Here is a 14,258-nt window from a genome sequence, read left to right as displayed (position 1 = left end):
ACTTTGGGGCCAATTTTCATGTTTAATGAAATTATGCACTCTTTATTAACAGGGTTTTTTTGTTTGTTTGCTTGTTTTGGTTTTTTTTTTAGAACAGGAGGTCATTATTTAATGTGTGTATGACACAAAAGGAAAAGGAAGAATAGCATCAATGAGTCTCTACATTTTCCCAACACCAGTGAATCCTTTCTCATAGTCTATGGATTCATCCCCTCAAATAGAATGCAGCTCAGGTGGAAAAGGTGCTGATGACATCCTGGTCTTCCCTGGTTAGTTCAGCTTAGTGCACAGAACAGGGTATCAAGGTTAATCGTAACAGGAGGGCTCCCGCATCACTTTCCTTCTGTGACCATCCCTCCCCTCGCTATTACATCAAAGATATCTTCTCATTAGTCCCTGCTCTCCTAGTCTGTTATATTAGAAATAGGGGCTTACTTCTCCTTGATTATCATCTTTCTAAGACTCAGAGGGGAAAAGGTGGACTACACCTATTATTGACTCAATATCCTTGTCTTACTTGGTAGGATAAGCTTAATAGATCAAAATATACTACCAGTCAAATCACATTAACTACAGAAATTTATTTCTTATACAAAGAACATCAATATTAATACTAAAATATACTTACTCTCTAAAGCCTAAACATAGCAATATGAATTTTGATTCTATTATTTTGTTTTTAAGTTAATTTTTAAACCAAATAATATATTCATAGGGTCCAAAATCAAAACTTTATACAAAAATATACAATGAGAAGTCTCAATCACATTCTTTCCCTCCTGGCTCCAATAGGTAGCAATTTTTATTAGTTTCCTATATAACCTTCCAATGTTTCTTTAAGCAAATAAAAGCAGATGAAAATAGATAACATAAAATGTGCTCAAAATCACTAATCATTAGGGAAATGCAAATCAAAACCACAATGAGAATCACCTCATACCTGGCAGGATAGCTATTATTAAAAAGACAAGAAATAACAAGTATTGGTGAGGATTTGGAGAAAAGGGAACCATTGTGCACTGTTGGGAACATAAGTTGGGACAGCTACTATGAGAAACAGTATGGAGTTTCCTCAAAAAATTAAGATTAGAACTTCCACATGACCCAGAAATTCCATTACTGACTATTTAGCAGAAGAAAATGAAAACTCAAATTTGAAAAGATATATGCACCCCCATGTTCAATGTAGCATTATTTATAATAGCCAAGATAACAGGAACAACCTAAGTGTCCCTTGATGGATAAAGAAAATGTGACACACACACACACACACACACACACACACACACACACACAGCAATATTATTCAGCTATAAACAAAAGAAGGAAATCTTACCATCAGCAACAACATGTATGAACCTTGAGGGCATTATGTTAAGTCAAGTCAGACAGAGATAAACATATACTGTGTGTGATGTCACTTATATGTGGAATCCAAAAAAAAAAAGAAAAGAAAACTCATAGGTACACAGTGGTGGTTGCCAGGGTGGGGAGTTGGGATGGGTCCAATTGATGAAGGTGGTCAAAATATACATGAAAATCTGACTGTAAAAAACACAGGAAATTAAGGAAATGCAAATTTAGACAATAATAAGATATCAGTTTGCATCCAACATACAAAATAAACTTTCTTAAAATACCAAGTATAGTGAGCTTGCAATGTAAATTCTGCCTAGAAGTAGAAAAGCCATTTTGCTTATTTAATATGAGTTCATAGAATCTAAGTCTCAGTACACAAAGGATAGTGGCTAATCAGATACAAAACGTTTGCACAACTACTACATATAATTGGAAGAAATTGAACACATGATTTAAATTCTACTTACCAAATTCCCACTAAAGGTTACTTTAATCATATGTCCAAATATATAGTTGCCCTATTTTTCATTTCTTCATAATGCAAGCTAATAAGTTTGTAGCAGAAAATCAAGAGGCTTTTATTACATTTCTAAAGGTTTGCTGAGTTACTATGATGAAACTTAACAAGTAACAAAGAGCAGAATTACATTGAGTAGAACATCTACAAGGTTGGATATTTACTAAGGAATAACCAAAAGTGGGCTGACTAACTTGGTATATGGTTGAAAGTACATGAAAAGAAAAAGCTAGGACTTACTTGGAGGTGCACTTTAATGGAGAGCTGAAAGTGGCTAATAGAAACTAAGGGTACAGCCTTGTCATCTTCAACTCTCAAGAAGTTAGGGGATAAATGTGTTGACTTGGCTCTCCATGAAGGAAGCACAGAATTTAATCTGCTTCCACAAGAACCAGAAGTGATGTTTGCTTTCTTGTGCAACAGAAGAAAACGTTATGACTTGGAAGAAATGGAATAGCTCATTAGAGTAAAACTTAAAAAGTACCAAGGTACTAAATAATCCCATGCCACCTGAAATGTTAAATGACTAATAGTAGCAACATATTCCAAACACAAATTGTTTCATGGTTGTTGGAAAAAATATGCGTACCTTTACTGTCCTTAAACCTTACCTTGGAGTAGAACGTGCTTTGGGCTAAAATTATCCTTGTACTCTCAGTAATTCCAGTTGACGTCAGCCCATAGAACAAGGCAGGAAACTGAAGGAAATAGTCCCTGCTCTTGGTTTGTTGTAACCGGCTCTTTCAAAAACCAGGGTATCCAGTTCTTTTGCAGAGACGGGAAGGAAAGGAATTTCGAAGTGAGGATGCTGATATACTTTGGGAAGCTGCTAGAGGTTACAGCATCCTCCCTGGCTTGATAATATACACCTGCACATCCAAGCAGGAGAAAAGAGCTAATCTAGGAGACACCTGGGCTTCTGGTGCCACACTCTGCAGGGCGAGTTAGTAACTAAGCCCATTTGAGCTGAAGCTAACTTGTAATGGCTTTGCCTGTCTTTCTTCTGGCTTAAAACTGGAGCAATTTGCATCCAAAAATGACAGAGAAAGAGGGGGTAGGAAATGCTCAAAGAAGGGAAGTAAGGTTCCTTTCTTGGAGGTCCAAGATGCAGGTGCCTGCATAAAGGATTCCAGCAGGCCACTTACTCTGGCGTGTTGTGCCTGAGGGCTAAGATGGCTGCAGCTGTGATCCTGCTATGAAAAGTTACCCCAGGGAGGAAGAGAACGTACTTGCAACACCTATCCCCGACAAAGGATGAATGGCCAGAATATATTAAAAATTCCTACAAATTAATGAGCAGAAAAAACAGCTAATTTTAGAAATGGGCAAAAGATTAACTGGTCCCTTTGGAGAGAAGGAAGAGTCATGCTTGCATTTATGACAACATGGATGAAACTAGAGCATTGTGCTAAGTGAAATAAATCAGAGAAAGACAAATACCATAAGATTTCACTTATACGTGGAATCTAAAAAACAAAATAAATGAACATACAAAACAGACACAAACTCATAGATAAAGATAACATGTTGATAGTCCCCAGATGGGAGCGGGGTTAAAGGGATGGATGAAAAAGTTGAAAGGGATTAAGATGTACGAATTGCCAATTATGAAAATAGTCATGGAGATGTAAAGCACAGCATAGGGAATACAGTCAATAATATTGTCATTACTGTGTATGGTGTCAGGGGGGTACTAGACCCATCAGGGTGATTATTTCATAAGGTATATAAATGTCTAATCACTGTTATACACCTGAATCTAATATATATATTGTATGTCAACTGTAATTGAAAGACAGATAAAACAATAACCATCTAAAAAAAATTTTTTGGAAAAGAAAAAGAGGCATGTTTGGCTAAGGCCTGATGGAAAAGGGCTGGCAGAAGTGAGCGCAGAGCCACGTGTCTGTGCCAATGCCACTGAACTAGAGTGTCACCATGCCGAAGACCTGGAGATTCTGTGGGAGGTGCAAGTCCCTGATGGCTAACATACCTAGCTGGCCCAAGGGTTCTCCTCCTGGCCTCCAACCCCCTCTTTCCCAAAGTACTATGGCAGCAACACTTTGAACAAGATCTGTGTGATGATAAACCGGAGAAGTGTTAATGTAGACACAGCTTGGCCTGGTTCCTGGACTCAGATAATCTTGCTCTTGTCAACATTAGGGATTCTACTCACTTAGTTTCCTAATAACATTAGATCGAAAACATTCCAGGAGTCAGAACTCAGTTCAGCACCGTAAACCCTGAGAGGTTTGAAGCAGAGAGCTGGATTGGAGACCTGATCTATCAAACCACCTCATCTTTTGATATGTGTCCCAAACACCCAAAAGGTTATGGGGGAGAAATGTAAAAGTGAATGCAAGAAAAAAAAAAGAAGAAGAAGAAGAAGAAGCATTCTTAAATCGCCAACACTCATTTTCCAGAGATACAACTTTATTTGAGGCATCAAGCAATATACTGAAAGAGGTGAGTCATGCACAAGTAATGTCCTTATTTCCATAACTGTACATTTGATATTCTCTGGCCTCTTAAAAGGGTGGGTAGTGAGTGAAGATGAGAAGCACATAGCTTTTATACAAAACTGTATCTATATAAGTGCTTAAGAAAGTCCCCTTTAAATTTAGTTTTTCTTTCTTTAAAAGGCCTGTTGGTTTTATTTTCGAAAACTAAAACAAGCTAGTTCTTCCACTGAGGACGAAGTTTCTCCCCAGAGTTATTTATGAAATAATGCAGCTGCCTTTTTCTTTAAAGGGATTCTTGTCTTCTGGAATTCCTTTCACCAGAGGATCCTCTCCAGAACGTTCTTCAATGTAGTTCTTTATTTCTTCAGAACATTTAGACACCTTACGGAAAAAAAGAAAGAATTGGGTCAGAACTGTTCAAACTTTGGCACTACCTTTCAGTGACATTAATATAATTGGGTACAACCAGCATTTTAGAAAATGAAATAAAAGAGAATAAAAATTTTAGCGTGCAGCACGGAGCATGTATAATATAGTGAATGATACAATCTGTGTAAAATATATTTCTTACTATGGTCGAGGTCAAAAAGTTTGAAAGTCACTGTATTAAACAGGTCATCCCCAGTAATTTCTTTCCACTCTGCTTCATAGGATTTCCTTCCTCTGCTGACACAGTTATGACGTGTCCACAATAGTTGAAGAACTAAAACATACCCTGCTTTCAATTTTCCATGCTAATGAACAGGTGCAATAATAAATTCCCAAATGTTTTTGGGGTGCGCCCTGCCAAAATTCTCACTTACTATGGGTGTGTGCCATGTTCTGCAGTTTCACAAATCGACGGAAGCATTGAAGAAAGTCTGACTCTGAAAGGCTGAAGTTGCCCAATCGTGACACAGACTCATTCTGTGTCTCTGCTCAGAATTCCTTCCTGTTAGTTGCTTGAGGGCAATGATCCTAATAAAAGACTTATCTGAGGTTTGTTATGGCAAACTGAGTGAGACTCTAGTGTGTGTATACAGTCCTTTTAAACTTTGTGTGCAGTGGAGAAAGAATTAAATAGCTTCTTCAAAAAGTCTATTCTTAAGAGATAGTTTGCAAGAGTGTGTAGAAGAAACAGGACTAACAAGGGAAGAAAAAATAAAAAACAATTTGTGTATTAATTAAGGCCTGCATATTACTACCGTGTTTTCCTGAAAATAAGACCTAGCTGGACAATCAGCTGCGCCTTTTGGAGCAAAAATTAATATAAGACCCAGTCTTATTTTAATATAAGACTGGGTATAATATAATATAATATAATACTGGGCCGTATATAATACAAGACCAGGTAATATTATATTATATTATATTATATTATATTATATTATATTATATTATATTATATTATATAATAAATACCAGGTCTTTTATTAATTTTTGCTCCGAAAGATGCATTAGAGCTGATGGTCTGGCTAGGTCTTATTTTCGGGGAAACACAGTAGTAAGAAATTAGAAGTAAAACTTATAGAAGCTCCAGAAAATTCCAATAGAGACCTCTTAAAATGAGGCAAACGTTACCACTGAATTTATAATCTCGATTAAGAATCTTCAAACTGTTATTAAATGGGTGACCACTAAAACATGTTTGCATGTGTATCCCAAAATGTATATAATTATTTACTTATAAATAAGTACAGATGTATAAATAAGTACTACTGTGTTAACACATCATGCATAATTATAAAACAGAACCTGGAAATTATTTTTTAAATGAGATTTAAAACCGACCCAAAATAGAACTTTTAGTGTTTTACTCCCACACCCCAAAGACTGCACACCAGTGTGGAGGCCACTGATCTAAAATTTCAAATGAGGTCCTGTAGTTAGCTGGCTTCAAATGTGGCAAAATAAAATCTTTTCAAGTACCAATCTCTCCATTCTTGTTGACATTCATAGTGTGTGCACTTTAAGTGAATTTTCAGAAGTGACGATGCAAGTATCCATAAGTTGGGGTCTGTGGCCCCAGAGAAACTTATGGATAAGATTCAAGTTCCCCTAAATTGTATCTGTTCTTAAAGAGGCTTCCTTGTTGGGTTTCCAAAAAGATCTGCAACCTCCAAAGAGAATCAGCACTTCTCTGATGCGTTTCCTTCCAGGATGAAGAGGGGATGTTTGAACAATAATTAGCTGGAGCCAGAGTTCAGCCTGTGAATTTTGTGTTCTCGGCCTGAGCATAGCACACACAGCTCAGACAAGAACAGTTGATTGACCAAATAACAGACTGGGTATCAGAAGACATGTGTTTTAGTAACTGCCCTATCATTATCTCTGGGGTCTTAAATGAGGAGCTAGTTAGATGCTTGGAATTCAGGTTTTTTTAATCATTAAATGTAAGAGAGTTAAATGATCTCTAAGAGCCATAGTGTTTGTCTAGCACTAATACTGTATAATTCAAACATAATAACATATGCTTGAATATTATTATTAGGACTTTGATGCCCCTCTCTCTATCCCCTAAGGCTATCCCTAAAAATTTCCCTCCCTCTGGCATGTACACTTGGAGTTTCTGAAGTTGGAAAGCCAATCTAGCAGGATGTGCCCTAGATGTAGAGGTTGGGAGCTGGCAAGGAGGACCCGCTATGATACTTTAATTTTCACAGTCAGCTGCATCTAGGTCCTGTCCAATTTCTAATTTGAAGTCCTAAGTAACTAGAAGACACTTTTCTCTTTTTCCCCCCTATAACTTCTGCATAATGATACCAGATATTAAGATTCTCTAACTTTGCACACAAATGCTTCACTTCTATATATGCAACTATTTAACATGTAACCTCTAAGGTTAATTGTGTGAAAAACTAAGTGGCCAGTACATGCTGTACTGTGGCCTTTGACATCCACAAGATGGGTCCCTTAAAGTTTCAAGAAACAAGCCTATCCCTGGGTCCTTAACTTTTTTTTTTCCTTTAAACACAGCAGAATTTTTAAAGCTACAAAAATTCTCAACATGGGTAGAAAGGACTTTGTACTACAAAATCTAGGAAGAGTAGGGATATTTGGAAATGAAAGGTTAAATTTGAGAAATGTGTAAAGAGGAAAACTCAGAAAAGCTGGCATCTTCCAAACATCACTCAAAATGTACATCCTGAATAACAAGACTCTTGGTCATGAATGGATTTATTATCACTAGAGTAGGACGGTAAGTGAGCATATTTACCATACCTGCTTCATTGCTGTTGTTTTTCTTAATTTTTTTTTTTTTTTTTTTTAGCATTAAATCAGAGAAATAAAGTCAGTTTAAATTTTTCTTAGTGGGGAGAAAGGACTAGATCTTTCCCTTAAAAAAAGATATCTATCCAAAACCCTTTTCCTGGACTACAGGTTACCTGATTGAGGGGGAAAAAAGGAAGAACTAAAGGCCCCCATTAACAGTAAGAAATTGAAGTAAAAAATTATAAAATCTCCAACAAATTTCAGTGGAGACTTCCAAACACAGGCATATATTTTCACTGAATTTGTAATCCAGTTTGGAGGTCTATATAATTTTTCATCAGGATCACTAAAAAGAATTTTCATATGCACCTCAGTATATGTATAATTATTTATAAGTAAATACAGATACTGCTGTATTAGTTCATTAAGTATACTTATAAAACATAAACTGGAAATTATAACGGGATGAACTTTACAAATAAAGATAGAAATTGTAATGTTTGCTTCTGAGCCACGGACTGTTCACACCTTTGGAGAGCCCTGGTGGAACTGAAAACTAGGTACTTCAAGACTTTAAATTGTGATTTTAGAAAAATCTTTCAAATACCATTCTTTCCCATAATGAAAAAGATCAAAGAACTAAGTAACCATCTGTCCTTTTTCTACAGCTTGAGTTTTTTTTTTGTTTGTTTTGTTTTTTGGTGTTTTTTTTTAAACCAACTAACAGTAGGCAAAATTCCTTGTCTGTTTTCCCCACTCTAGGTTCCTCACGTGTTCGGACTTCTGGCTTTACATTACTCATCGGATCCCTGCTTTCTCCTGTACCCCCCCCCCCCCCCCCCGTGATTCCCCCACATCAACTGGCAGTTCCCAGGAACCACTTCAGGAAGAACCCTATTTCAAGAGAAGCTGCAAAAACAAAACAAAAACAAAAAACTATTTTACCAGGAAAAGCCGACCCTGGGTCATTTCAGAGTAGGAAATATTCTGAGACAGCCAACTTACCTGTTGTCTCTGCAACTTCACTTCTTTGCGAAGTTGCTCAACTTCCATCTTCAGTTTCTCCTTTTCTGGCAAATCTTCGATGTGAAGGGCCGGCATCCTCGCCCCAGAACTGGGCCCGGGGACAGCGCTGTAAGTGGAGCGGCTGGAAGTGCTTGCAAACCAGGGCGCGTCCCAAAATAACTGCGGTGCCTGCGCACCGCGCCCACCCGCTCAGGACGGGACCGCCTCCCCGCGCGCTGGTCCCCAGAGCCCAGAGGGCTCAGCTGCCTCCGGGCGGTGCCCTCACGCCAGCCCTGCCCAGCGACCCGGGATCTTAAAAGCCCTGGTCTGTCTCTCAGGTCTCCACAACCCCAGGAGGCCTGTCCTAGGGAGGGTTCAGTTTAAACGGCAGCCTAAGGATCTTGAAAAGCTTCGCGCTGCGGGATCTCCTGCGGGGATGCTGGCCCGGGTCCTGGCCCCCGTCCCAGCCACGCCCGCGGGGCACCAGCCTGGGCTGGGGCCCAAGGTTTGGGGTTGTGCTAGCCCACTTTCCTGGTGAAACAACAAAAGCTTTACTTTTTGTTCCTTTTTTTTTTTTCGTTCCCAAGTCATATCCGGGTTTTGTTTGTGAAGCAAGAAAAGGAGGACACTACACGGCAGGAAATAACGGCCCTTCACCTCTCCAAGAGTTTCAAAAATATACAGCACGCAACTTTCCCCCAGTTACATACATGTTTATTGTGGGAACTGTGGACGCTTAAGACAAGTCCCAAGAGGAAAATGAAACTGAGCTGTGATCTCAGAAACACCCACCACATCTGTTGATGTCTATCCATCCAGTGTGTTCAACGCCTCGGAAGGACTTACACGTTTTGGAAAAAAGGGGGATGGGGATATGAGTAGCATTTACAACGTGCAGGGCCATTTTCTGACATTTAACAATTTTCTGCATCGTCACCAGCAGAGTGTGTATTCTTTCTTCAGGGGGTATTTTGTAATGATTGGAGGATAAGCAGATGATACTAGAGAAGACAGAAAAAGGAATCCTGTTTGCACCAAAGATTTTCTCCCCTCCCTATCTGCCAAGGTTTGGGTGACACTTGACACCAAGGGTTTTCAATTCCTGGGTGGAGCACCTTCCTGGATGAAGGCAGAGAATTCACATAGTATTGGTTTCTCCACTTTCTGGAAAGCAATATTCTTCTAACTGCTACTATGTAAAATCAGGAAAAGTGTCTAATGTGAAAAATGTTTACGTGCAGTGTAAACTTTCCCTTGAACTATAAACCAAAACCCTGTTAATGGTGTTTAAAAGACTGGAAGAAAAATAAAGCATGAGTGTAAGAAACCTTCCCAAGCAGTAGGATATTTCTCTTTCTCTCTGGGGATTACCTACAGCCTATAGAGTCAAATTCAAATAAGAGTGGAGACATTGACTGAATATTTTGGGGTGCTTCACCTTACTCACTCATAGCCGCTCCCTGTTTTGTGAGCAGAGGTTTTGTTTGTCAAGAAACACAAAGAGCTACTTAATGAGTACTCCTGGGTTCTAGTCCCAGCTCTGACACTGGCCATCACTGGAAAAGTCACTTATTTTTTTTTTTTTTTTGGCTTTTGGTTTTCTAATTTGTAAAATATGTGATGGGTCGGGAGAGGGGTGAATTAGCTAAGTTATGTTTGTTTCTTATTATATTTATGTATCTACATCTGATAAGTCACTTTCAGGAAGAAAAATGTAGAGGAGTTTTTTTCTGTATTAGAAATACCACACATTCCAAATCTCCCAGACTCAAAGAAGTTAGATCAGCTGCTGGAGTTTTCCCTGTTAGTAAGCAGTGAACCAAGACAGAAACCCACATCTGTCTCTAGAACCCATGCATTTTTTCAGATTCTCCATTGCTTAAGTTTAAAAGGTTGGTTAAAAATAGATTAAATATGTTAGGGAAAGTAGTTAATGTGGCCTAAATTAAATAAGTTCAACATCCAAATTAAATAAGTTGGTTAAGTAAATTAATGTATATTCCAAGTCATAAACATAGAATTACTTTTGGTTTGTAAATTTTTTTCCCTGTGTAGTCATCTAGTTGCATGCAGTGAAAAATATTTATAAATCTAGAGTGATTCTAACTTCTTCCACAGTATAATGAGACTTAGGGATGAAATACGTATTAGTCTACTTCTTTTAAGGTTTTATTCTTATCAAATAATTCACATGCTAATATTATATTAAATAAATTGGTTAAACTAAAATGAATTGGGAAACGCTGAAATCCCTTGATCACACAGGGATGATCATTTTGTAAGTTACATAAATGTTATATAAATGTCTAACCACTATCTTGTACACCTGAAACTAATATTATATGTCAACTGTAGTTGAACATTTTTAAAAAAATCATTGGTTACATAAAAAAAGTAAAAAAAAAAAAAAAAAAAAAAGAGGGCATCTGCGTAATAAGAATAAAATTAACCATGTGGTTATTTTCACTTTCAAGCATAAATGAGCAAAGACCATGACATATTTACCTTGGCATGAAAAACAAAGAAATACAATTATTTGACTATTTTTCTCATGTATTAAGTATGTTGTTAAAAATCCATATAAAGAAAACTCTTTAAGAAAATGTTAAGGGCCGTTATATTGGAATGAATTCAGTACTAACTTGAACTCAGAAAAGACCAGGGTTCTGGTCTTATTTTATCTTATGACTTTTGAAAGACAATGCCTCTGTTTTACAGGTGTAAATACACTAGGTTACCACCCAAATTCTGCTTCTCTGAAATTTATAAAGTAAATGATGACTGTTTAGGCCATCAAAATGATGGTTTCTTTAAGGAAAATCTTTAACAGACATTTCATATACTCTTGGTTCACTTGATATTTGGTTCTATTTATTACAACAATCACATGGAAATTTTCATGAACTCATCCATTCCATGTAACTATGTGTAGAAGATTCCTTTTTTAGATGGAGATAATGTGAAGTCATAGGATGACCTGTGTCTGATGCTCTGGTTACCTAAACAACTAATAAGTCATGATGTCAAAATGACTTATTTTTTCAGTTTTGTTCTTTCAAGACTGTAACTTCCTTCACATATAATTGGCCATTCTCATTACTCAGCTTATTGTTTTCCTCATGTTAATACATTCTTTTAGGAATTTTGTAAGTTTGACATTAGCCTTGTTTTAAAATGTGGCTACAATCAAATCAATCCAAATTAAAATAACACTGAGGTTTTTGTTATTTTCTTGCTAAAGCTTAAACTCACCTATGTATACAAAGTGCAAGTATCTCAAATGATATAGTAAGTACACATATGTATACTTGACCCATTCTTACTAAAGGTATCAAGAAGTTTTGTTGAAGGGCAAAATGCTAACACTGTGCCTGGTGTATTTTTTGCTTCCCCATAGTTTTACTTCATTTTATTTAACCTAGTAATCCGTGGCACTGAAATAACTTCTGTGGAAAAAAAATAAAACAGTTACTCACTGCCGCTTGTAGCTGTATAGCCTGTGGGACAGTCATGATTTCATTTCCTTCTTCCTGGATCATCTTTCTTTATACTTCCTTCCTATGATTTTTATCTTGTTCAAAATTCTGCTGACAATCTATATTTGTAAGCAATGGGAATTTTACCCTACTGCTGATCTAATTAATATGTCAATAAGAATTCTGAATTATCCAATATAAAAAGTGCCTGCTTTTAATTAAATTAAACATTTATTAAGTCAATTAAATTGTAGAGACAATTTATTGGTAAGGGGTACGGTCGTTTCAAAGATGAACAAGACTCCAGCTTGGGAGATTTACAATATACCATTAAGACAACCATACTTATTATAATAAGAGAAAGCGAAGTAATGTTAAATGACTTAAGAGACATACAAAATACTCTTGGGATGGAGTGAGGGACAGATGAAAGAGTTTTTTGTGAGCCTCAGAAGAGAAGTAGGATTTCAAGAGGCTGAAATGAGATGGAGCGGAGGGACATTTCAGGTGGAGAGATCAGTATGACTATACTCTAAAAGGTGGGAAGACCAGGTGCCACGTCAGGGATAATTTAATATTTAAGTTTGTTGACTATAGGAAGTCTATAGGGCTTATAATAATAAAGGACATTTATTAGGTTTTCTTCTATATGCTCGTCTTTGGTCTAAGTGATTTTAAATATTCATATAATTATTCATTCTAATCCCCCATTTATACATTTAAAAAAAAACACTGAGGTTCAAAGAGCTGAAGTTACTTATGTGAAGTCCTCAACTAGACAGTGGATGAACAAAGATTTTAATTTAGAATTGACTGACTCCAAAGTCTATTTCCAGCTGTTAGATGAAAGCTAGAGAGGTTGGTTTGGACTGTACATGTTACTAAATTTCATAGCCAAGACTGTATTTTTTAATCAGAAAAAAAGATATATAGAACACGTTAATAAACACTAAATTGCCCATGGAAAACCCCTGAAGACAGACCTCAATTAAACAAACAAACAAACAAAAAAATCTATATTAGGCTAGATGGTGATAAGTGCTACGGAGGAAAGTAGAGTGGGAAAGGGAGATAGAAGTGCTGGGGTGGTTTGAGAGGGTTTTTGTAATTTTAAACAGGGGGAAAAGAGCTTCGCCTGAGGAAAAAAAGCTAAGAGACTCTAGTATGATATCCTGAAATGCCTTAATACCCAAAACATGTTTGATATGTGGTAGAGTGTGTTGCTAACCATTCAGCCAGAGAGCCAGAGTCTCGACCTGAGTCTGGGCCTTGATTTTTCTCCACTCCAAAATGAAGGTGTTGGACAGGAGTCAATAGATCTTTGTTGAGCATTTGCTATGGCCAGAGTGGGAGGACGCAGTGCACTTCCAAACTTGGGACGAACATTAGATTCCCTTCCAGACCAAATAATAGCTAATTCTTATCTCGTTGTTAAGAGGATTATGATGAATTAGCATTTCTGATGACTGATGCATCTAAAAATATCACTGTAAATGTGAGAGAGCAACAAGGAAACACTAACAACAAAAATAGTTTCCTAGCGGGGTCATTAACACATCTTTTGTTACAGAAGCAGAGGCGAGATTATCTCTTAGTCATTAGCACAAAAGAAGTGAAATTTGGCTTATGCAAACTTAATAAAATGCCAGGAGGAAAGGGATTAGAAAGAGGATGCAAATGATAGCTATTCTTGTATCTTGACTTTACACTGTCACAGAAGAAAGGACTGAACTGGTGAGAGTCATCATGGAGATGGAATAGCATGTATCTTATTAAAGGATTCTGGATAGTTGGTCTAGTTCCCTTCCCAGTAATAATACTAATTAACACTTATTGGGCCTTACTATGTGCCAGGCAATATGCTAAGTGCTATAGTCACCCTAGTATAATATTTAATCCCCATGAAAAAGGGGATAGAATTATTATTATCCTTATCCTACAGTAAAAGAAGCTGAGATTTAGAAAGATGAAGTAGTTTTTCCAATCAGTTAGGCAGTAAAGTGCCAGAGCCAGAACTCTTTGGATTCTCATAACCTTCATTCTGGTGCTGGTTAAATCCACTGTGACCACACACTGAACCCTTAATCCAGTTGGCATACTGGGAAAAAGTCACTTTATTGGTGACAAGTAGAACCACTGACTGGGGATTGAAGGAAAAAGGGAAACAGAAAATAAAACATCAACAACAAAAATCTTTACAGCACATATTCTGCCAGGATAGGTCTTCTGTGAATCAAAAGTATAGAC

General features: G+C 37.1%; 1 protein-coding gene across 1 annotated transcript; it reads right to left on the bottom strand.

Annotated features, from left to right (window-relative positions):
• Positions 1-4,288: 4,288 nt before the first annotated feature.
• On the bottom strand, positions 4,289-9,079 carry GNG11 (G protein subunit gamma 11). The gene is made up of 2 exons (XM_019729715.2): positions 8,536-9,079; positions 4,289-4,719 (listed from the first exon to the last, which is right to left on the bottom strand). Exons 1-2 carry the CDS (start codon positions 8,629-8,631, stop codon positions 4,594-4,596), a joined length of 222 nt encoding a protein of 73 aa, XP_019585274.1. The 5' UTR covers positions 8,632-9,079; the 3' UTR covers positions 4,289-4,593.
• Positions 9,080-14,258: the final 5,179 nt, after the last annotated feature.

Source organism: Rhinolophus sinicus, linkage group LG09 (genome assembly GCF_036562045.2).
Source record: "Rhinolophus sinicus isolate RSC01 linkage group LG09, ASM3656204v1, whole genome shotgun sequence".
In the NCBI taxonomy this organism is placed as follows: Eukaryota; Metazoa; Chordata; class Mammalia; order Chiroptera; family Rhinolophidae; genus Rhinolophus; species Rhinolophus sinicus.
This window is presented reverse-complemented; position numbering and strand designations above follow the sequence as displayed.

Bases quoted from the DNA above. Each gene is read 5' to 3' on its own strand.
- GNG11 (XM_019729715.2), bottom strand. From the start codon at position 8,631: ATGCCGGCCCTTCACATCGAAGATTTGCCAGAAAAGGAGAAACTGAAG. The intron at 4,720-8,535 runs GTAAGTTGGCTG...TTTTTCCGTAAG, and splicing joins TGAAGTTGCAGAGACAACAG to GTGTCTAAATGTTCTGAAGA.